This window comes from Pezoporus flaviventris, unplaced genomic scaffold (assembly GCF_033815535.1).
Source record: "Pezoporus flaviventris isolate CSIRO_AGI_PZ_B2104156 unplaced genomic scaffold, CSIRO_AGI_Pfla_v1 ptg000081l, whole genome shotgun sequence".
NCBI classification, from domain to species: Eukaryota; Metazoa; Chordata; class Aves; order Psittaciformes; family Psittacidae; genus Pezoporus; species Pezoporus flaviventris.
Genome location: NW_026892629.1, coordinates 3686843 through 3712449, shown reverse-complemented (window position 1 = coordinate 3712449; position 25607 = coordinate 3686843). Strand labels below are relative to the sequence as shown.

The window sequence follows — 25607 nt, the reverse complement described above, 5'->3', positions numbered from 1 at the left end:
ATGATATATTTTATAATTCTCCAGAAGTACTTTAAATATAATTTTCATTGCTCATACTGCCTGCTTCTTTCTATGCGCAAGGTACCAGATTATCTTTTGCTGTTTTGCAGTGCAAATTCTTTCTTTCAGGGTGCAGAGGGGAGCAATATATTACTTTCAATGGATCTAAAGATTTTTTCACTTTAATTATTGTGCTTAATAGTGAGCTATAATAAAAGGGTTGATGAAACATAAAACATTTCCTCCTGTGTTAGTGATCATTGGATTAACCATCCTGTATATTTCACAGCATGAATAACTGGTGCAAGTTGCATTCCACTTGCTAATAGTTGGTGGGCAGATGCTTAAAGCCTTTCTTGTTGTTTTTATTAACTAACTCCCTACATAAATATTTGTTGCCCCCCTTCAGCTGCAAATGAAGATGCTATAAAACTGAACGAGACACTAAGAACCCAAGACAAGACCTTGGAGAAGAGTCTTCCAGAACTGCAGAGTGAGTCTGACAGAATGATCACAGAATTGAGAAGTAGACGGCTGAATATGCAAGACGCAATAGCTCAAGATGAGTTAAAGTGAGTAGAGACCTCAGTCTTCAATCTCCTGGTGATAATATCTGAGTCTTTTAAATGTTATTGTCATCTTTTCCAATCAAGTTTTCAAGCTGGGGCTTACAGAAATACAAATGAAAGCAAATCCTAATACTTCATATCTGTTAAGTGTAGCATTTGCATTTTTGGAAATGCTTACTTATGTGGAAAGCAATCCCTAGGAAATTACTTCTCCGCTGCACAGGTGCCAGCAACATTTCTAATCAAATATTAAGCAATTTGTCTCAGTTTATGTTTAACTTCTGCTTCAGACTTGATGAATGGCTTTTTGTACTAAAATGCTTGTCTAGAAGCAGGGGTTTTTTCTGCAATACTAATGATCTAATAAAAATAATTCTCTGTCTGCAAAGTTTTTCAAGTAGCATAGACATTCAAAAGGATGTATTTTGCCATATAAAGAATAGTATAGATAAGAATATTCCAACTGTGGCACAGTCAGAAGCCCAGGGTTTGGTTACTTAGTGATCTGTAAAAAATAAAAAATAGGCATGTATATGTAATTATATTGGCAGCTCTTTATAAAGCGTTTTTCAAAATGCTGAAAAATTATCTGATCCAGAAAAATACTTGGTTTGAAGTTAAAATTCTGTTAGTTTATTATTTCTGTGTCAGTCAGACCAGGCATATTTCTAGAGCAAGGCTTTGGTTAGCATTTCGCCAGAGCAAACAGCTAGCAGGTAAGCCACCTGAGCAGCTATGTGGTCCACTGAAGCTGTGATGTCTCTGAAAACTGTCTGGGATAGAGGTATTCACACCTGAAAATGTCAGTTATCAGGTGCATGCATACTGTAAGAAGACATAAATAGAACACAAAATTAGCTAAGAATTCCAAGCACTATAGAATCAGATTTGCTCTGATTATCTTGCACATTATAAACTGGATCATTTTCTAAAAATTCTGCTAGTACAGTATTTCTTCCCGTCATTCTGAAGGTTCTGCTTTCTGTTCTCTTGAGAAAGGATATATTGCAAACTTATTTTTCAGCAATGTCTTATTGCTTTTTCTTCTGATTCCATTGAGCCTCTTCTATGCCTTCTCTACTCATAGATATAAATAAACCAGGGAAAAGTAAGGAAGCAAAAATTTAGCCAAAACTTTGACAGTGCTGCTTGCAATCATAGGGGAAACTGGGGGGAGGACTTTCAAACAAGATGTTCTTAGTCCTCAAATGCTACAGCCAACATGAAACTGTCAGATCAGCGTGACATGAAGAAGGGCTCTGCAGGGAAAAAACTTCTCCTCCCTTTCACACGTCTTCTCAAAATATGCAAAGCAAGTATTTTCATTTCCTGATAAACGAATATATTTTATACTAAGAAATATATGAGTATACTTGCTGATTTGAGACCCCATTTGGAGTACTGTGTGCAGTTCTGTCATCCTCAACGTAAGAAGGATATGGAGCTGTTGGAGCAAGTCCAGAGAGGGCCACAAGGATAATAAGGGGGCTGGAGCACCTCCTGTATGAAAACAGGCTGAGAAAGTTGGGGCTCTTCAGCCTGGAGAAGAGGAGGCTGCGTGGAGACCTCATAGCAGCCTTCCAGTATCTGAAGGGGGGCTACAAGGATGCTGGAGAGGGGCTGTTCATCAGGGAATATCAGTAGTTCATCACTACTATCAGTAGTGATAGGGCAAGGAGTAATAGGTTTAAACTTAAATAGGAGATACTTAGATTAAATACAAGGAAGGAATTCTTTACTGAGAGAGTGGTAAGGCACTGGAACGGGTTGCCCAAAGAAGTGGTAAATGCTCCACCCCTGGCAGTGTTCAAGGCCAGGTTGGTTGGTGCCTTGAGCAACGTGGTCTAGTGTGAGGCTTCCGTGCCCATGGCAGGGGGATTGTAACTAGATGATATTAAGGTCGTTTCCAACCCTAACTATTCTGTGATTCTATGATTCATTCTATGAATTTATGATTTCATCAAAGTTGCATGGTTTATTTTAAGGATAAGATCACCTCTTTACAGGTAATCATAGATATCCACAAAATATTAGCAACGAACTCAATGGACAGAAAATTAGTCACCCGTGGGTTAGAGAGCAGGAAGGAAAGCGCTTTAGCTAATGTTTTCTGAAAATCTTTTTCAAATACTATATATTAAAGAAAAATAACTTAAACCTGCTTAAATAATGTAGTAAGATAGTGGATAGGATCTGTTCTGCACAGAAATAGGATGAAAAAAATTAGTCATTTTTAAAACTCTGTGAATGCTTGTATATGTGCGGATCACTGTGGTCAAATGTATTCTTACAGAATTATTTAGCAATAGTTTTGAATATCTCTGCAAGTCTCATGATCACTTTGAAGTAGTTAATCATTTCTGCTCTTTGTTGAGTTAATCATGTCTTCTGTTGGTGATTGTATTCTGCTGTCAGAATTTTGTCCTAGAACAGAATGACCACAATTAGTGGATTCTTCTTACCTCTCCTATGTTTTAAGTGAATTCTCTAAAGTTAAATTAGGAAGATAAATGAAGGAAAATTTTATTGCTTTCATAGATGGCAAAACTTCTCCAACATGTGCAGCTTTTTCCCTCAGTTATTTTCCTTCAAACTTTTCAAATCAAGTCTGCCATCTGATTGCCTTAATGTACTGAAATGGCACATTAGTCAATAATTTCTCTCTAAAAAGAGCATGTTAAAAATACACCGGTTTCTGTCCTAAATGGCCCTGATTTTCATAATTATGAAATAAATCTTTCAATATTTTATAACATTCCTACACATTTTCTTGGATGCCACTGAGCTGCTATCAAGGGATGCTGTGAATCAGAATTCTGTCTTTCTATTTAGCATGCCAAATAGCTTTAATTTTGTGTGACTTTTTCTTCCATAAATTTATCTGATGGCTTTTGAGCCACTGTGACCTTCTATCATCCAGTTTCCTGTAAGAATGAATTGCATAACTCAGCCACACAGTTTTTTAAGATATACCTTCTATGTTTTGACATTGTTTAATGATATTTTCGTTTCTGTATTTTCTTTTTTGAAAGACATTGGACAGTTGATCACCTTATCCATTCCATTCATGATGTTACAGTCCTCATTCCTTCTCAAGACAGGACAATTTTAACATATTTAGACTCTCATATATATACAGTCTAAGAATAACTTTTTAATCAGTTTCTAATCTTTTTTCATTCCCTTGTACTCTTTTTGAGGATCCAGATCATACAGCATTCCAGGTGTTAGGCCAGACCTGTGATTGTTTCTGCTAACACTTTAAGAATTTTGTATAGTTTTATTCCTTTTCTAGGAAGGTACCCATAAAGTAGCACAGCTGAAATGTACAAGACAGCATTTCAAGAAATGTGGTGCAGCCCAGTCACACAGAAAATCTGGTACATAAAGCAAGGGATTACATGGAGCAGATTTATTGCATTGTACTTCATTAGAAAGAGCAGAGGGAAAAATTGCACAGCAGGTTGATATGCCAGTGCTGTCTTTAGAGCACCCGTGACTTTTGAGGTAGACTGCTGGACAGATAGGCAGTTTGGACTGTACTATGAGGCAAGGTCATAAAAAGGAAATCCATCTTCATACTGTTCTTCCAGTATTGCAGAATAAGGGTGTCAAAATTTGCCAGAATTACAGGGCAGTAGCTGCTAATACAAAAAATAATGGAAAAGGCATGAGAGAAGTTCTGAATGCCTTTCTACACTTCTTCTGTGACAAGCTATCAATACTGGGATTTATTTTTTTAATACTTAAAACATTTTTTATGTATATTTTGTCCTCAGAAGTTGCAGTATTTTTTCCATTAAAACCAAGGGCACGGCAGGTGAACAAAAAAAAAAACCAAAATATCTCAGAAAATCACAAAGCTAAGGTAACAATTTGGCTTTCCTTGGCTTCAGTTCAGATCCTTCATCTAAATTATGCCCAGTGGCAGCATGCAATTTCCATTTATACGTTTCTTTTTAGAAGGCTTTTAATGGAACTGACCATAGGCAGGCCAAACTGGACCTTAGTGACACTTAAAAACCTCTTTAGGAAAGGGCTTCAGAACAACTATTGTTTCAGTTTATTAAGTATGTGTTCTCTTGAATGTTACTTTGAGATTTAATTTAGAAGTCCATTTCATTTGCATAGTATTAAGAATATTCAGATTATTCAGTGTAGGAAATATGAACTGAGTGACTTTGTGGGTGGTGATGTTTTGCAGGAATGCAGAAGATCTTTTGGACAAGGTGAAGAGCTTATTTGGTGAGCCCAGTGAGAAAAACGACGTTCTCAAAAATGAGGTCCAGGACAAGCTAGCAAGCTACCACACTAAAGTAGATGATGCTCAAGATCTGCTAAGAGAAGCTAGACGTAAAATTTGGGAGGCTGATCGTCTGTCTGCAGTCAACAAAAAAAATATGACCTTGGTAGAGGTGAGTGCTAACAAATTGTATCCGTGATTACTTGGAGTCTGATCAAAGTTGGAAATTTTGCATGATTGAATCTTGAAATAAAAAATATAAGTAAAACAGAAATATTATTAAAATATAACTATATCTGATGTAATTAAAAGGAAATGTACTCCTCAGAATGAAGGAATGCATTGACTTTTAAAAGTAGAATTACTCCACAGCTTTACTAAAATAACATCCTCTGCTTTTAAACACTGAATGGAGGGTGCATGGGATTTATTATTCTGGGGAAAAATAAATTCATCTCAGTATAAATAATTGTGTAAAATTCAAATCCTGTCCTCAAGATTTAAATAGGAATTCAGTTAAAATCTTTGCTGTCATAGATCTGCTTATAGAAAATTTGCATTTTCATCTTCCTCCGCAACCCCTGGGAAGGAGACTGAAGGGGGCTATGTGAATATTACAGACTAATAAATCAAACTCTATCCTCTGTAGTTACTAGCTGTTATAAATGATCTCCCTCATAGCAGAGGGGTCTGCTTGGAATTTAATTTAAATTGCAGAGACTTTAAGAGGATATTATACTGTACATTAACAAGCATTTAACCAAAACATAAAGAGCAAAGTCAACCTAATGAAGATAAATGTTTCAACTCTTTGTATCTCGATGAGCTTTTGCGTCATGTACAGTGATGAGGTTAGAGTTCTGAGACCTCAGTTCTCAGCAAAGATTTGTGGGCTTGACTGAATTAAGGAAATACAGTGCTGTAAAGAATTTAGGTGATCTCTGTTCTATACGTTTTCTTCCCAAAAGTGGATGGATAAATGTTAGAGAAATTACCTGGTTTCTTAGTTTTTACAATATTCTCTACATCACAAATATCACAGTGTCTTCATGCATCCTTTCCAGCAGTCCTGCCTACTTACATGCCTACCAGTTGTTTTGAGGGGTTTCTTGCTTTGACACTGTTTTGACCAAGAAGCCATCAGAGCACACTGAACACTCGAATGCCATGGTCTCCTGTCAAACTAATCTGTGATACTGAACGGATCTTGCACAGGAAATTGACAGTTTCTTATTCAGAAATCCATTCTTACTACAGAAAATACGCAGTATTTTCAGTAATTAGAAAATCAAGAATCATAAGTTTGCTCCAAACCATCATCTTTTATTTTATATTCAGTAGTTAGTGAAACACCAGTGGAGATAAACAGGAAAGCAGCAGAATATTTTGGTAAATTTTGCCTTGATAGCCAGAGAAGGTAATTGTCAAAATGAGGAACTTGCACATCTCCATAAAGATTAGGATTTCTAACTTTTCTGATTAATTTTGCAGTAGTGCTACAGTCAGTTGCCTCTGTTAGAGAGCAACAAAAAGACATGGACACAGAGCTGGAGACCGGAGGACAAAGGAAAAATACATTATGTGTGCTTTATTGTTGTCACTGTCTTTGCTCTGAAAGCTCAGAGAATGCCAGAAGTGGTATTGTGGCATGGTGACAAAATGCAGTCTTCTATTGGGATGCTAGTATTTGAACTGTCCTCCCATTCAAGTAAATAACTCATCTTTCTGTTTGTGTGCACACACTCTGTAGAAGAAAAAGCAAGCTGTAGAAGATGGCAGACAAGATGTTGAAAAGGTCCTGCAGGAAGGGAATGATGTCCTTAATGAAGCCAACAAACTTGCAAATGGAATCAGCTTAGCTATAGAGGTGAGTGTTTTATCATCCTTATCTGAGAATTAGTACAGCAAAGCATCATTATGGAAGCAAAATAGATAATTAAAGTAACACCTGATTTTTCTTTTACTTTATCAATGTTGGAATATTTGATTTGGAAGAAACTATTTTTCCATTGTGAAGTAATCTGTTGCCTGTGGCAATAATTTTAAGTCTAGATAGGTCAGGGAGAGAAGAGGACTGCACTCTCATTTTACATAATCTGGAGATGAACTTTTTTACAAGGGCATGTAGTGACAAGACGACAAGACAAAGGGGGATGGCTTGAAACTGAAAGACGATAGATTTAAAGTAAGTATTAGGAAAAAATTCTTCAATATGAAGGTGGTGAGGCACTGGCACAGCTTTCCCAGAGTTCTGGATACCCCACCTCTGGAATTGTTCAAGACCAGGATGGATGGGGCTTTGAGCAACCTGGTCTAGTTGCAGGAGAGTTGGAGCTAGATGATCCTGAAGGTCCCTTCCAACCCAAACTGTTCTGTGATTCTACAATAACACTTTTGAAAATTGTGCCTTAAAGGTTTTTCTGATCAGTACCTTGGCTATGGGAAAAAAAACAAACAAAACCACCTTGAAATATCACTGGTTCTGGAAATACTTCCAGCTTGCATTGAAGATTGTTATAATGAATGGAAAAAACGCCTCATGGAGAATTGTGAAAGGAAACACTTTGAGACAGCTTATTGGAACAGGAAAGGCAGGTCTTCCAAAAAAGTATAGTTCTTACTAAGATACTAAGGAAAAATACAGTGAGGTACTCAAACTGTCCTGAAACATGAAAATTCTGTCATTGGTTAATTATTATTGTGGAGCATATGCATCTACATTTAGGAAAGAAATCCAAATTAGAGTTTCTAAGGTTTTAAACAGTGCAGTTCCTTAATTGTAAAATAAAATATTCTACTATGCTCAAGAGAGGCAAGTAACTCTTGGAATATTGTTTTGTCTCCCCTCTGCTCTCCAGTCCAACCATTTCTTTATTGTTTCCGTATTAGTTCCCTGAAGTCTTACTTCATGGGTTAAGTTATGAGATAATACCTGAAAAGAAATAAATAAATAAATAAATAAATAAATAAATAAATAAATGTATATATATAAAGGGCTGCAGAGTGCCTGCATTCAGCTGATTAAAGGCCTTTCTTTTGCCATTTGCAGTATGTAGAAGGCGTTGCAGATAACATACAGTCAATGTCTGATCAGCTGAATGATAAAATAAACGATTTATCACAAGAAATTCAAGACAAGATGCTTCCAGAAAAGGTGTTGCAAGCTGAGAACCATGCAGCCCAGCTGAATGAATCATCTGCAGTACTAGATGGGTAAGGCAGCTGTCAGTCAGTAATGATAAAATCATGAAGCAGGTTTGTTAAATTGCGTGACAAAAACTGAAGGGTGTTTTTAGACTTTGACATCTGTCACTGGGACTGTAAAAATAACCAGTGTTCTATACAAGTATACAACTATCCAGTTGGTTAATTTATGTATGTATCTCTTGTAAACTGTTTCATGTATCTTGTGATGCTTATAGGCTGCATGAACTGCAAACAGTGCCCTCAGATGAACTCATAACACAGTTTAACTTACCATATTGCTTACTGCTGTGTTGATATGAAAGAAATTGAACTTCATCTTACAGAGCCCACTATATGTTTTCATAAATATTTGTTAAAAACGAGGAGTATTTTCATTCTTAAGATGACCATTTAGTAAGAGACCCTTATCATGGAGCTATTTTTTTTTTTTTTCACAGTCAGAAATTCCCCATAGTGACAGAACATAACCCCTCTAGTGACTTCAAACACTCTCCCAAAATCAATGTGTCATGGGCCAAAATGCTTAAATCTAAGTATAGAGTCTTCGGTTTCTGTTTACCACTATCACGTTCCTAAATACAAATGAGAATTGCAATGCCCTGGGTTTATACGACCACAGAAATGGTCTTTATATGAGTTTCAGAAATAATGATGCTTTTCTATTCATCATGAATATAGTTTCCTGGAAAGAAGAGAAGAAAATAAGGGGTTTGGTTTGTTTGGGGTTTGTTGGGACTTGGAGGGGTGTCTTTTGTTTTATTGCACTTTTTTGAATTTAGAAAGCAAGCCATAAATAGTAAGTGTAATTTGCAACAGTAATACCTAGAAATAGATCATGGATGTTCTGGCTTTTGGAACCCGTCCCTGTCATAGCTTCAGAGTTGAATTTTCTCAAAAGCACAACATGAATTAAAAAAATAGAGATTTTTTTTTTTAACATCAATGATATGCTCCTTTTTTGCTGCTTACATCTTTCATATCTACCTGAAGACTTCAGTATCCCAAAAACTTGTGGGCAGATGCTTAACACACTTTCTTTTCTTGCCAGAATCTTTAATTTTGAGGAAAAGGCACAGAATTACCTCTGATAAAATGTCTGATACTTGCAAAATTACTGGCTTCATATACAGTGTAGTCATACTACTAGAGATACTCAGTTTACTTTGTTTTGAGAAGTATGTAAAATAATGTTAGCTGTGGTTTCCTGAGTAAAAAGGATTTGAAAGGCACTGTTTCTAGAAAAGCATAACTTTTGTAAATGGTATGTGCACTGGCCGATTCGATGCACCCCTGGCCTAAAATAGATGACTTACGTCACATCCAACCACAGTCCTGAGTTTGGATATAAGTACCCAAATACATGGAAAGTTGGCATGGAAGAACTAAGAAGTAGAGAACATGTAGACAAAACCCAATATTTTGCCTCCTTAATGAAACGTTGGCAAGACATATTTTGAGATAGAGGATTTTAACTATGCTAAATAGACGTTTTTATGAGTGTGTGCAGTTGCTTCTTAATGCAAGTTGACAAGCTGGCCTGAAAGACCTTAGGGTAGTGTTTAAAGTTGCATTCACTGTGGTATAACAGTACTGTGTATACATCTATCTGATCCAGACATCAGCTTCAATTTCTTAAGATATACAATAAAAAATGCAAAAGCAATGTCATTAAAAATATATCTAACAAGAAATTGTTCAAAATCAAAATTTATAATGTGGTCAGATAGATACATAACTTCAAAAGACAAAGACATTCCAAGGTCTGATATAATCCTCCATCAGAATGGAAGCTGACTTCGTGCACTGACATCAGTCATACTTTACAGGAATATGCAGTCTCAATCTGTTTTAAGAATTCAAAAGTTATCTATCTTCACAACTGGCACTTGAGTGTCTTTCAGTTAATACTAAATTTGCTGAAAAATAGAATTTCTTCTTACAGGAGAAATTGAAGGAGACTTCTTTCTCTCCAACCACCCCCTAAGGCTTCAAATAGTATACTGATTGAAAGCAAAGACATTCTCTGAAGACTTAGAACATGGAACAGTTCACGAATTTAACCTAGAAAAAAAAATATTTTTCCTGTATACAAGGAGGTGTTAGTACAGGCTTGAGTAACCATTACTGGTATTTGGCAAATTTAGTTTGGTTTTCTCCTAGCCAGAGTGGATATAACCCATATTTGTAAGTAGTACTTGAGCTACTAGTTAGATAGCTATTCTGGGCTGTGCATTTCTTAAACAGAGCCTCACAAAAACTTACTGTAGCCTAATGAGCTCCATCTGTACTTGAGGAAGAAGCTATGCTTTTCCAGGAGTGTTGCAGAGGCAGCTCAGTCATACTGTTTCTGCAGTAGCCTAAAGGGAATCTCCCTCTGTTAACTACATGTGGAGTCTGGGGAGCATACCTTCCGTCCCCTTTGTCTTTCCTGTTGCATTTTGTAGATGTCATTAACTACTCAATGAGCAAAGATTAAAGCCCAGCTGTCCCAGTTCCTCAGAGAATAGATTAATTACCAGGTTAGAGAGTGAATTTCTCTTTCTTCCACACACACTGTCTCAATGACTAAATATTTTATACAAGCTGGAACAGGTCCAGCAGGAGTAATTTCTGCCTCCTTTACATTTCTATACACCTTGATGGCAAGAGACTTTTCCAGAGAGGCAAAAATTCAAGTTCAAATCCATTCTTGTCCAATTCAAGTGGGAACTGTAGCCCGTTTACCCATTATTCAGGAGAAGCATTGTAGGCATCAGACATAATGTATACTGAGCTAGATGTCTTCAGGCTAATTCCATAGGTGCAGTACTCCTTTGTAGAAAATATTTGGATATATGATGCAGAGAAAATGCAAGTGATTTCTCCAGCCTGCTGGCTCAAAGTTCCCATGGAAGGGGTTTAGCTCGGCTCCAGCCTATGCACCAGGGAATATTAGTTGTTTATAATTGCCTTGTGATCTAATTATTATTTTTAGAATTTATTGTTTCCTATAAATACAGCATCCCATTCAATATAAAGTATTATTGTGTATGTTCTTCGTTTTGGTCAGCAAAATTAACATTTAGGATTTAGACAATGAGATTTCCAAACTTCTGTGTTTAGCAGCCAGACCAAGAAATTACCTAGAAACCCACATTATGAATATATGTTATCCGAATTATATTGTTAAGCACTGCATTTTTTCAGTGTCTGCTCCATTTTTAGCTCATAGAACATCTTTTAGCTACCATTGCTTTTTTATGTCTTTCTACAGAGATAAAAAATTAATTCCATTAAACACGTGATGCCAGAACTGAAATCTCAAGAGAAGCATATCTCTCTAAAGAAATGCTCTAGAAATACAGGCTGTTGGGTTTGAAAAAGCAGGATACTATGTTCTGTTGAACTCTGATAGCAGGTTTAATGGTGTGTTTACTTTTCCCATACCAACAGAATCCTTGCTGAAGCCAAAAACCTCTCTTTCAATGCCACGCTTGCTTTCAATGCTTATACTAACATCAAGGATTACATAGATGAAGCTGAAAAAGTTGCCAAGGAAGCCAAGACTCTTGCAAATGAAGCTATGCAAGCGGTAAGAAAAATAAATAAATTGTGGAAAAAGGCTTAGATTTTCTATGGAACTCTTTTGCCATCTTATAACTTTATAAAGAGACCCCTGCCACCATGGATTCTTGTGTTGAGATCAGAAAGCTATGCCCCTGTCAGAGCTACATGGACCTTCAGACTACATCCCCATTTGTTCCTAACTCCTGCTCCTCATTTTCCTTTCCTCTTTTGTTTACTATCTTCCTCCCTCTGTCTTCCACATTTCAGTTTCTGTCTGTGTCTCAAGCCAACAGCTTCGAGTCAGAAGTGCAGGTCATTTGATACTCAGTAAAGCTAGTTTATACTTAAGGAACGTTTTGCACGCATTTAAAGGGCTCCATACCTTAATTAACCCTTCACCCTTCAGTTCCATGAAAATGAGCAGGGACACTTCTCTGCACATAGGATAAACTGTGTAAATTCTAGAAATGGAGAATTGTAGGAGGGGAGAGGGAAGTTTTATTCTTAGAAGCCGTACAGCTTCTTTTGTGAACTCTGCTGCTTTTCAAGAGGAATCTTATTCTCACTATGAGGTACTGCATGCAAATTTTTGAAGGAAGTGGAGAGAACTTCTGCGAATAGGATTATAAGGTAAAGACAGCCTGAGCAGTAATGAGGAACTTGGTTCCTTAATGTGGATACTGCGAGCAGAAAACATTCTGAGCATAGCCAGAATTAATTTTTATGTCAAATATCAAAGACTTAATGGTTAATTGGTAGAAGTTGGTCAGAGAGCAGCTGACATGCATTTTACAGGCACACAGACACACAAGGAAATGACAATATAATATGAAATTGCCAGACTCTATGTTTGATGCCGAAACAGATGACTGAAAGCGACTTGTAGTTACAGCACCTGTGCATGAATAAAGGTAGATTGCAGAGAGCTGATTCAGTCAAATGGATTATGAGAACAGCAAAAGGGATCACATGCTGTAAAGGTCTGTGTTTAGGAGAAGGATAAAGTGATCTAGCCATGCACAAAAAAAAATAATATTTTTAGGCTGTTTACATTGTCAACACTAATTAGAACACTAATTACTATATTTCTCTCTTGATGGAAAAAATTCTCATACATTAGTATGCTCTGTAAATACTTATTTATTTCACTGGAACTCCTAATTGCAGTGCAGAAGTAAATAAGGAGCTGCGGATTTTTTTTCTTATTATTAGGATGTAATACAGATAGTTATCTTTTGGTCCTTGATGACTTGCAGTGAGTAGGGCAGGCAGCTGTTTCAAGGATTGAATAGGAAAATAAGACACATAGAGCAGTCAAGAAACAAAGCAAGCAATTACAGTATGGCTATAAAAGAGTATATATCAGATGGAGATTATACCATGGAAAATGGATAAATAATTTGAAAGGGATGGAGGTGAAAATGGATAATATGATGGAAATAGAGGCAAGTGAATAGCAAAGAAGGAGACTAAGATATTAGTAAGGTGAGGTTTTAAGCATCTTCATTGCATGTATTCATTAGCGGGAGCTTGTTTTTTGTAAAAAACCTGTATATATGTAACATATGTGTAAAGAAGAGAAAGGAGTAAAATTCCTGTATATGTGTAACAGGAATCTGATTCATAAAGAAGAGAAAGGTACATATTGGTACTTCAGAATGCTCACCCATCTTCAGGACTGCTAAAAATGAAAGTAGCCCTAACTCTTGCATAGGCAAAAACTTCTCAGAATATAAGTTTTTGTGGGGGAAAAAAAAAAAAATTAAGGATAAGGCAGAACTATTTTTAACTGATGTGAATTAGCACTTAGGTCTGTAAAATACCTTCTGTGTCTGTAAGTTCAAGTAAGTACAAAACCGTACCAGTTCATTTATATTCATGCTTGGAGCTGTACCTGTGCCTGTGACCAAAACCATGTCATCAGATTTGGACAGCATGATGCCTACTTCATGTTTACATCCAGTCATGAATCCTCAGGAAAAATTCCTTAATGCAAAGTCCCAGCAATTCTCAGCCTGATGTGTTCAGACCCTGACCAGCATGTGCCATCGGGGGCATCTTCACAAGGCTGTGACTATGGCTGATGTTATTCTAACTTGCAGATGTAGAATATTTCCCTGTTAATGTGGTATGTCAGTGATTCACACAGTCATCCCTGGGAAATCTGAAGGGATCTCCACCCCCCCAGGAGAATGCCATAACCCACCAGGCTATGGGCTGAACTGAAATCTTTCTACCCCTACTGCAGAAGCTGGGATGTTTGGCAAAAAGAGAATTCAAGGTTGACTCAAATACCAGGAAAAGGAAGACAGAGGGGATATTCTTCCTAAATTCTTTCATTACCTGAAGTTGTCTGTTAATTATCACATCATAGACTTTTTCTGTAATTTGTTAGGTGCTTTTCTTTTGCTATTAAACTTTGCTAAAATTTTTGCAAACCCATTCCATGGATAGGAAAAACCGCACCATTAAGGACGATGTATGGATTCAGTGGCAGCATTTTGCATTTTAATATTATTGTAGCACTTACGCCTGTAAACCACGATTGAGATGATTGCATTGTTTGGTTACATAATGAGATCTGCCACAGGGTACTACAAGCAGTCAAGCTGCACAGAGTTGGGAGGGAAGGGAATGTGAAGGAGGGCACAGGGAGAGGAAGGTCCTTTCCCCAGGTTACGGATGCTCTGGAAGAGGCAGAAGTAGAACAAATGAAATTCCTGGGATCCTGCAATTTTTCAATTTATCTTGAATCACAAGGGGTTTTTGGTGTTTGGGTTTGTTTTTTTTTTGTGTGGTTGGTTGGTTGTTTTTTTTACAGCGGGTGTCCCACTTTAGAAAATAATATCAGAGACCCTTGGCTGTCAGCCTTATTAAATCATAAAGGGGTTCATCATGATCTGGGCTTGCCACAAGCACAAAAAGTCACCTCGCACAAAGCCAGAATATGTTTGGGGTTTTTATTATTGCCTTCATCATAACACATTTTCTCATGAGCTACAAGAAAAGCTAGAAAAAAAGTATGTTTTGCATCAGATATCTTGATTAATCCTCCCTTTCAGAATTATTTTAAAATAAATTTAAAATATCGCTTTTAATCAGTACAAGTGTATTTGTCTCTGAAGGGGCTCTTCTAGTATTAACTTCATGTTGAAATCTGTTTCTGACTAATTGTCAGTACATGCCTTATTATTGTCCCTGATTTTATTAACTTCTTGGTTTTGTATTGCAAACCTGGCTTTCCATATAATTTTATTGCATATAAACCGCCATTCAACCATTCCTAGTTATTTAATAATAATAGTCTTTATTTCTGAAGTCCATGGTCACAGAGTGATCATACCCTGGGTTCTGTTGCTAATGGGAAAACAATTATAAAAGGGTTATCTGGTTTGACAGGTGCATCTGTCACAAAATCTGGCCAAACATTCTTCCTTCAGGAACATTCTTCTGCTCAATTGGATGGCCTATTTTCTTTTCTTTTCTTTTTTCCCCTGCATTTATATGTGTTTTTCTGTTAACCAATGCTACTTGTGTGACGTGATAATCTACAAAAAACTAATTCTGTTCATCTTTCGAATGTATGTTGATGTTGAAAGGATTTTGTGTACACATAGTTCAGGTGAGCTTGGAAATATGGCAGTCTTACTGGCATTACTTTTTAAAATCACTTATCCTGTGATGAAAGCTAAACATACATCCTGTATAAATACAAGGAATCTTTAATAACTATATCCCTGTGACATAGCAACATATGCCGTAAGATATCCTGTGACAAAAAAATTGGTTCTGAATTTCGAAAGTATCCAAAACATACCCTAAAACAAAAAGTGATGGGCACATCCAATATATGGACTTCACAGTATAGCTGAAAACCAACAAAGATTCAGTGGTATACAAAATATCACCTCTGGGCTTGCTCATTATATAAATAATGAATAGCAATAATAACTGTGTCATTTAATTGACACACAGTTAATTTTTTAGTATATGAATCTGCCCTGGAAAATGAAAGGTAGCTGCTGCTTAATTACATACCAGCTACAAGGCTATGACCCATGACTAATATAGAATGTTATCTGGCTGTCTGGTGTATTCTCAAAGAAATGTATTCAGTATGATGTGTGACCTGAGTTCAGTCTTATAAACTGAACAGTAAGTGGTTCAGAACCTAGAGCATTTCCTACCAACTGAAATACTAATCTAATTTAGAAAAAGTTATTCTATTAATTCCTGCACTGAAGATAAAGATGGATGTTTTTCAAAAGAAAGGCATTTAGGTAGCATGATATAATGAAGGATGGTTATTTAGTAGTAACACTTTTTCAGATTAATGGCAGTTTGCCCTTCTTAAACTCTTTTCTTTCATTTCTCTTATATAATATTTCTTTACTAACCTAACAGTTACAGTTTTGAATTTAACCACAAATGAATCTCTATTGTTGGTGTTAGAATCTGGATCATCAAATCCAGTCTGGCTTCTAAAGGTACTGTAGCTGCTGTTAGGGAGGAATACTGTATTGCATAATGTTGTGTCAATAGCTGAAGGGGAAAACCCATGTTTAAGTTGAAATATCTTTTTTTGTTTTGGACCTAGAGTCGAAGTTTTGCTCCTAGAGTCAAACCTGTTTCTTTAACACTCTGAACATTTTCTCTTTTTAGTAAAGACATCACTGGTATTACAAAGGAGATCTGGCTTCACATAAAAATAAAAGGATATTAAGTAGAGACTTTTTTGTGTCTTGTAGACCAGCATAATGACAATGGGATATAATTCAAAGAATACTGACATTCACGTAAAATTTTGATGACTGTTCAGTTAGATCATCTTCATATATCTTTTATAACTTCAGACTTTCCTGTATGTATGACACTGCTTGTTTGTCTACAGACATCTGATCCTCAAGGATCATTAAAGGACGGTGCCAAGAGCTCTCTTCAGAAAAGCTTCAGGGTCCTTAACGAAGCCAAGATGTTAGAAAACGATGTTAAAGGTATGTGCAGTAAATGACATTCAGGCCCATTAAATAGCAGAAAACCATTGTGAGACTGCTATGCTTCCAGTGTGAAGATGCCATATCAGTAGGAAAAAACTATAATTCATCATCTGATACGAAATTGAACAGTGTATCAGTGAAAAAGATTCTCCTGGTTTTGGTCCAGGCATTATGCAGGGATGCTGTTCCCTGCTGTTTCTTGGACAGGAAGGCTGAGGATGGTGGCGCCTTGGTCTTCTCTTGCTAAGTACCATAAGGGCAAGTGTAAGTTGGGAGTAGAGGGCGATGGAAATACTGGTTCTGATTTGCTGAATACTCTAGCAGGAAATTAGTACAAAACCCAGCATAGCATTAAAGTTTTATCCTTGTCAGTACCGAAGCAGGGTTTGCAATTCCAGTCAGAGATACCACATCTCTTCAGAATGCCTAGGGCATTGTGCCAGAAAAGGGAAGCATGGGGAGGTAGAATTAAGATGTTTGTCAAATGGGAGGGAATTGCTAAGCATTTTCTTAAAAAAAGAAAAAAAAAGTAAAACTAAAAACATGTTTCTGGAGAAAAATTATTCTTTTCACACACACAAAATATTTCTTTGTTCCTAAAGCAAAAATAAATGTCTAAACGCAGCTCAAATAATGAACATTGTAAATTCCAAACCAAATACTTTGGTTTCCTGGTGAAAATTAAGTCTCTTTAATTTTTATTCAGTATTTTCCACTAGGGGGAAAAAAGTCCTATGTGTTTGATGAGATGTAGAAATGTAGAAGTTGATAATTCAGGTCAGATTATGCTTATAATGTCTTTAATGTTTTCTCATCAACAAATGACAGTATTATTGGTGAATGCCATAGTGTGAGAAGGTAGGACAATAATCAGTATAGACATACATGAAGTGTTTCACACACACATGACTAATCAGCTGCAGAAATGCAGGATGAGGTGCTATATTCTCTAGAAAGAGACTAAAGAGAAGCATGGCTCGTGTGCTGAGTCAAGGTGGAAAAAGGATATATCACAGGAATGCAGGAATAGGAGCATGGTTTTCCAAAACACATGGAACAATCCTTCTACTCTGTTCAGGGTTTTTAGTGCTTTAGCTAAGTTACCACCTGCAGTCCTGGGCACTGAACATGAGGGCTGAGGTGATTTGCAGAGAGTCACAAAGACATCATGAAGACTGATTGGAGATCTAGAGAAGGAGAGATGAGGAGGAAGACTGAAATACTTTAAATTTGTAAATTGAAAAAGAGGCAATTTAATATTCTTCAGTTATATCAAGGTTTTTCCAAAGAAGATTTGACTAAAATATCTCAAGTGCACAGATACAGATCATATATTAGGAAAAAATAATTAAAATACAGAAGTACTGGAATTGATTCCTGAGTAGATTAGGTAGATTCGACCTTTGAAAATCTTTGAAAACAACTTAGACAAACATCAGTGAGGAATGACTGTTGGTCAGAAGGAGAAAAATGATCCTTGGACAAACATCTGTTCTATGATTCAATGATCTGATCATTGCAACCAAAAGCAGTTTATAACTTGCATCTTTATCTAGACAGATTGTTTTATAGGTCCTCCAAGAAAACACTTATTGCAGCACTAATGAAGCATCTGTTTAACAGTAATCAACACTTCTTTCTCCACAGCACTCAGAAAGGAATTGAAAAAAATAATTCATTTCAATGAAACCTGAGGGGAAATAAGCATGATACAATTATCTTTTTTCAAGCAGACCAACAATGAGTTTCACACAACTGCCTTTGTGAAAAATGTTAAACGTTACTGCTTTCATTGCTTTGGTTTTGCATATAACGATGAAAGCAACTTACAAGCTTTTAGTGTTTGTGCCACTGGTGAAGTTGAGAGAAGGATCAACTAAGTACTCTGTACAACTATTTTGAAAGTGTATTCATCCAAATACTAAGTAATGCTTTGATTAGCCTAGTCAGAATAAGTTCAAGTTGAAAACTTTGTAGTTTCTTTCAAATGAGTGCACTGTAATCCACTTCCTTTTGTAGTTTGAAATTTTGTTGTGCATATTTTTAGAAGCTCACGTTCAGTCACTGTAGCTTTTGGGGAAAAAAATGGAAAAAAAATAAAGTTTCATGTATCAGAACTAGAAGAACCACACATGGTAAATATTCAAGCTTGAGATTTAAACTGCCTGTCACAGAGATGATGCCTGAAGCTTCCCTGTCATGTTAGAGTAGTTAAAATACGAAACCAGACAGATTTTTATAACTGAGCCCAGTCCTTCAGATTTTAACATACAGAATTTTCATGGCCTCCTGGGAGATGCATTACAAAAAATATACTGCATGAAGGATGAGATCCATACAGCATAGAATCATATTTTGACTATGACTACACTTTAATTTAGTTTTGGCAGCTCTAGGATTTCCAATTGCAAAACTAGTTAACAAGTAAATATAATGTTTAATAACGTCATAAAGCATAACGTTTCATAAGGTCATTAATTACTTTTCATTGTCATACACTGTTTGACAGTTAAAAACATCATTATTTTCTTGTAGCAGCTCTCAGGAAAAAAAACGTGCCTGCAGTTACTAGTAAATCTTGGATGTATTTTTTAGGGTGTTCTTTATAGGGACTCTTTACTGCCAGATTCAGTACAGATTCAGAGCTGGAGTGGAATGTTTCAGTATATATGTTACATAAAATCACAAAGCTATGAAGGGAGGCCAGTGCGCAATTTAAGTAGCATAGCTGAAGTAGAATGAATAAGGATGCCATTAGTGCCCCTTTCTGGAGCACAAACTGCTGTGGTGAGCCATCACTAGTGTATAGGAAACACTGTAATGGCCGTACTTCTTCTTCCCTGCCACAGTGTTCCTCTGAGCAGACTGGAAACCAGAGAGTGGAGTCCGTAGTTTTACGTGCTCCCCAGGCAGTTACAATGGAGTAATCATGTGTTCCACATAATATGATGCCTATTTTCAAGGACAAAATAAAATAATAGCTTTACTTATATATGTGTGAATTCCATGTGCCCACAAGACTGTCCAATTTAGAGAGGAAAAACTCTGAGTTAAGATGTATTGCATTCTCAATAAGACATTACTTGAGTGATTTTTTTAAAAAGTATGTTATCCCCTGATTTTATGCCATTGAAGTTCATACCAGTTTCATATTTCAGAAGTGAAGGTCTAAACAATCTAAAGATTCATAAAGCAATCCTAATGCAAGCAGGGAGCAGTGCTTAAAATGACATATTAGAACTTTGTCTGTGCTCTTGCACCATACTGAAGGGTAATGAGATGGAGCTTTCTTAATGCTCTCTGATATGTCTTAGATTTAGAGTGCTTCATACAGACAAACACTCTGAACTTTTCACAGTACACCTTTTTGCATATAATAAAACATGGCCATGCTCCACAGCCTGACCCACAGAGATCAGTTAACGTTGTGCCCAGAATGCAGATGCTGAAGAATAAAAACCAAAGAGATTTCATAGATTTCTTTTTTTTTTTTTTTTCACCCATCCTGCTTTTGCTCAGAGTGGTGACATTATGAGCATAATCCCTTCCAGATATCTTGATGTTTTGACAATAGAAAGTGCAAGCTGAGTGTCTAATAAAAAGGTATTTTCTCATGGTTCTTATTAAGCCACCCTTCTCAGTCTGAACTGGAAGTGCAGGGTGGATGATGGGTGCTCTATAAAGATGTGGTAGACAGAAGTAATCATTAGTGAAAAAATTCTCTGTCGGCATTACAGGTAGTAAATTAAAGTAATGACGACCTATAAGCCACACAACTAATATACAACTCCAAAAATCCAGGTTGGTCTGTGAGGGAGGTGAGACTGTTTTGTTGTCAATTACCCAAGTTATAAAATGGTTGTTAATCACAGCATTGTTTTATATTACCACCAAAACCTGCTGAAACAGTCCTTACAAAGCAAAGCTTTTGACAGAAGCTATTAAAATGGAGATTTAGTCATTTCTCTCTCTGTGGGGATAGGAGTTAACCCTGGTGGGAGAAGGAAAATCTGTATGTAGTGCTCTGGCTAAGAAGTAATTTAGAAATTTGGGCTACAAATGAGTGAATGCCACTGCCTGCCAGCTTCATTCTCTCTGTGCCTTGAGGGATTTTCAACTTGCCAGGAGCAATTTTTCTTCCTTATAATTTTGAATTTACTGTTTTAAAAATATTCTTTCCCAATGCAGGTTTGAGACTATATACAGACTTTGTCAAAACTGATCAATGAAAAGTGAAAATAAGCTGTATAAACTCCTCTTCAGCTGGAGACTGCTGTCAGGTGGCTACTGAAATTCAGCTCATGTCATTTCTTTTGCTTAAGATTTGACAACTTGAGGGGGACTTGTCTTGACTGAAAACATGAATATTTTTAGCTAAAACATTTTACGGCTGATAGGCACAGCTAAATCCCCTGTTTGAGTATTCTCTTCTACTCTATTTTTCTTGACCTGGCATATTGCATTCACCAAATTATTGCAGTCAGTGAGGTAGGTAGTCCTTTTAAAAAGTTAACCATCATTAGCCGAATTTCTCTACCTACATCTTTTCCTCCTGTTTGTTCTTAATGCCAGTTTCTAAGTCTTGCTTGGTTTAGGGGAAAAAAATTAGCTTGTGACCCACCTTCCTCTTCACAGGACATGAGGAACAAGAGTAAGACTGTGTGGAGGGAGAATGATACTTGGAAGAAGCGTAATAATGACAATAGAAAAGGATGTGTGTAACTGCCAGTTCATTCATGCAGTATTCAGTCAATAAAAACAGCTGCATATATTGCTCCTTGATAGATTTCCACCTTTATTCTGATTTTGCAGTACATGCATTGGGTAGCATAGTCTTGTGATATCTTCTTGAACAGTTTCACATGGAAAATTGCATTTGGTCATGCTATTGGAAAACACTAGTTTCCACTAATATTGCAGCAGTGGCATATCATCAGTAATTAACCAGTGCCACCTATGTATGTGATCTATAAAGACTTGTACAAACTTGTCTCTTGTAAGACAGATCACTACGTACAAATGGTAAGTATATTAAATGGTAATTAAGTTCTCAAGTTAAAGATGAAATATATGAGTGTAAGGATTTTTTTTTTTATTTTTTTTTTGTTTATGTTTGACTCAGTTTCATTGAGAGGAAAAAGGGAAGATGTTTTATTCTGTAATGCTGTGTTTCATTATGGAAATGTAAACAGAAATTGAAAATCTTTGTGTTAACCAAGCCAGAAAACCTAAAGGTCCATACCTACAAAGTCCTTTATGGTACTGCTTACTCTTTAAGGTTTAGTTTCAGTGATGCATGAATAGTTTTGCTGATTTGAACAGTAAAGACTGCATTGATTGGCATCCTGTGTCATCTCTGTGAGAGCTAATCAAGTCAAAACAGGATTGAGATAAATTTCTCAGGATACTCCTCGACCTACGCTACAAAGTGAATTGACAGTGCCTGGCATCTTTCAGTGCAGGCCCACTAACCTCTTCCAAGTCAGTTAAGTAGGTAGTCTGGAAAAACTTAGATTGTAGCTGCCTGCATTTTATCTAGCTTCTATGATTAACTAGAGGATATCAGGCCTTCAAATCATAGCTCCAGTACTTTTCATAAATGCTAATAATTAAAGGGTGGGGAAAAGCTGAAAGGAAGTCAGTTCAGTTTGTGATTCATACACAGAATTAGCTCTGTGATTAGTGAAAAGGCCATCTGGATTACAGCATGGGAAGTTACTTCAAAATAGAACTTCAGGTTAATATCACTGTGCAAAATGAACAATTTCCTTGAAATGTTGACGTGGGCCTTAGTGTCTCTTAACATATCTCTGTGTAAGAGTTTCTCTCGGAGCATTTATTTATGGCCTTTTTTTTTTCAAGTTAAAATAAGGAGTTAAAAGAAAAAAATACTAAAGACGTGGAGTCTCAGTATTTAATTTCAGGAGTTCTAGGGAAACTTCCCTTATTAAAATCTGTAAAAAATCTGCTTCTGCTATGGTTACAAACTTGAAAACAGAAGTCTGGAAAGATGATTCTTTGGAAATATAACCAGGGGATAATTAGCATAATGTTGGATCTGGCAGATTAAAGAGGAGAAAAAGAGATAATTGAAGAGTATGTAACAAACTTAGCACACCACCAGTGGAAATGAATCAGATATCTCAGAAATATTAACACACTTTATAAACACTAACATCCCAAAAGGCAGCAGAGACACCAAGGAAATATCAAGCAGACCATAATTTCAGAATTAAAGGAAGAAATTGAAACAGTTTTGTTGGTATTATTACTTAACAGTAAGTGAACAGTAAATGAACTCAGATAGTCTCAGGGCATTTAAAACCAGAATCTTGTGAGTTCATTCTGGGTTAACATTACATTACCTACCAGCACCATATTCCGCAGTAGAGACAAATCCTGTCATTTAAAAATAAGCTGGTTTTGAGGAGAAGAGTGATCTTATAATTTATATGATTCTTCCCAATGTTATTCTAGTGTCAACTGTGCCTCTTGCAATTCACACAAACGTCCTTCTCTTCTTCTGCTGGATGTTTTGCAGAATCAAGGCTTTATTCCGAGCACTCCTGCAGTCCTGTGTGTCACTCTTTTAAAAAACAAAGAGACTATTTCCTGAATGACACTTCAAAGGGTCTAATAACAAAAGTATGGTTCTGATTTAAATTCCATCCACTATTTCAGCTTTGCTATAGTCAATGAAAAATTAGTCAATGATTTCTTATAGGCAATGTACATTTTGTTTGATTCTTCTCTTTTAAAATTGCTTCTTGCACATCTAGTTTTATGAAATTTTACTTTTTTAGAATTTGTGGAACTTGAACCACAATCCCTTGTTTTAATCTATTATTCTGGTTATTCTCTTACAAAGGGGTTACAGCCCTGATACTGCTGGAGATGCTGGAGTACCAATCATACATCTAATTGTTGTACCTTATAAAAACAGGTGCTTTTTGGGTTTGGGATAGGTATGTGACTATAATTTCACCAAGAAACCTCACCTCCATTTGTTTTCCTATCCCAGTATCCACTTAGATAAGTATACAGAAACTAGGTATTTATTTTCAGTAACTTTTGACCTATCTGAAGGTCACAGCCATACTTTGTATCCTGAAATCCTTTTCTACAGATTATTCTCATATTCCTGCTACCAAACAAAGTGATGTTGAATTAGTTTCCCAGTAGGGCATGCCTTTAAGGTAAGAAATTACCAGCTGGCTGTTCCGAAGATTTCCATTGATACGAAGAAATGATGAAAAATGCTCCCTAAGATAACAGTTTAAGCATTAATTACCATTTTCTGTGCCAAACTTTTCTTCAAAATTTTGAAATAATGTTTGTTTAAGTAGCCATAAAGCTGAAATCTCACTTTTGAAAGTTTGAGAAATTATTGCTATACTGGATACTCTTAAGAAAAAAGAAAATAACTATCATAATTTTTATTCTAGAGCAACCGCTTAAGGATAGAAACTTACCTGTAAGGGGCAACACCAGTTTCATCTATAACGCACTGAATATGACATACCTGTGCCTTTGATTTGTACTAGTTCTTCGATTTGAGCAAATTATTTGCTTTGAGTTTTATTTACTAGACAGGCTTTAAAAAGAAAAAATACAAAACTATGCTTATTTCATATTAACTTGTTAGGGTATTTTATATTGATGATCAGTACTAGGGTGATCTTATGTGTTTTCCTCAGATGTTATGTCAACATGGTTATCTTTAAGAAAATCCAAGACAATTGGGTCTGGCCAGTTTAATTGCAACAGTTAGCTGACTTAATGGATCTTGCCTTTTTCATACTACATTAAACTCATCCAACTCAGACAACCATCTTAAGAAGGAAATTTTAGTAGTACTTTAATCTAGGAATCAAAGCTATGACTAAAACGTCATACTTGTTGAATCTTTCAGAGGGTCTTTGTGTGAATTTGCATAAATCATATGTGATTGTAATTTTTTTATTTCTTCTGCACACCTTAGGAAAACCCTTAATAAATATACCACAGTACAAGGAACTCAAGCATTTAGATACCACGAAGTAGGGAACTTAAAGAAACAAGATTACCAGTGAATGCTAGAACCAGTTTTATTGTATTTCCTTATTTACACTATATAATATCTTAATGATTAATGGCTTACTCATTGCTATGCATTTTAAATTATGTGCAAACAAGGGATGGTGAAAATAAAGAGTTAAAGATTCTGTACTATTGCACTTTTTATAGAAAAGGGGAATAATCTGGACAGCATGCAGAACAAGCTGAAAGATGCTGATGACAACAATTCCATTCTCCTGAGAACTTTGAATGAAACCTTAGGAAAGCTGTCAGCCATTCCTAACGGTAAGCTGGAAAAGTGCTGCAACACTTGACTCATCCCTGCTCTTTTGTTTCATTTTCCATCACCTAAATTCTGTCTGATAAATCTCTGCCTTTGTCCATACTATGTTCACCTTGACCAACGACTCCTGTAATAAGATGAAAATGAGGAATATAAAAGAACTGAACTAGAGGTAGTTACATGGTATCAGTTTGTATTCTGGTATGGTAAAAGGTACCATGCTTTTGCAGTTTGCAGAAGGTTTCAAAAAGAAAAGAATTATGATACCAGGAATTATGTAACAATCTGAGACAGTCTTTTCTTTAAAAGTGAAAAGTCTTTTTATGAAACTACTTTTTAATGAACCATTATAATTTAGCTGGTAAAATTTAACCCAAGAAGAGTAAAGACTTACTGGTTCACAGAAAAAGCAGGATGAGATCTGCTGGGTTTTGTCTTACCTGTCTGCTACATTCTCATTAATTTATGCTGCAGTATAGTTTGCAGTCACTGTTTGGTGTGGTATATCTTTTTTAGCTATGCTATAGATTGCTTAGAACTGGAACAGGCTTTCCTCAATGAATTCTGAAATGCTGTGCACATTCAGAATTCTATATAGCTCAAAAAAAATTTAAAAAAATTGTAATAGTCACTAAAATCACAAATTCATAGGATGATAGCTGCTTTGTGTTGTGATAGCAAGAGGCAGGGAGCTTCAGCGGAGT

General features: G+C 36.2%; 1 protein-coding gene across 6 annotated transcripts in view; it reads left to right on the top strand.

Annotated features, from left to right (window-relative positions):
* The window catches only part of LAMA2 (laminin subunit alpha 2), a 368512-nt gene that overhangs the window by 288831 nt on the left and 54074 nt on the right, over positions 1-25607 (top strand). For all 6 annotated transcript variants that reach the window (XM_061474973.1, XM_061474970.1, XM_061474968.1 and 3 more), the window contains 7 exons: positions 410-572; positions 4774-4984; positions 6563-6679; positions 7862-8025; positions 11452-11590; positions 16457-16559; positions 24789-24905. In XM_061474973.1, the coding sequence (XP_061330957.1) occupies positions 410-572; positions 4774-4984; positions 6563-6679; positions 7862-8025; positions 11452-11590; positions 16457-16559; positions 24789-24905 (1014 nt within the window). The remainder of the gene's footprint in view (positions 1-409; positions 573-4773; positions 4985-6562; positions 6680-7861; positions 8026-11451; positions 11591-16456; positions 16560-24788; positions 24906-25607) is intronic.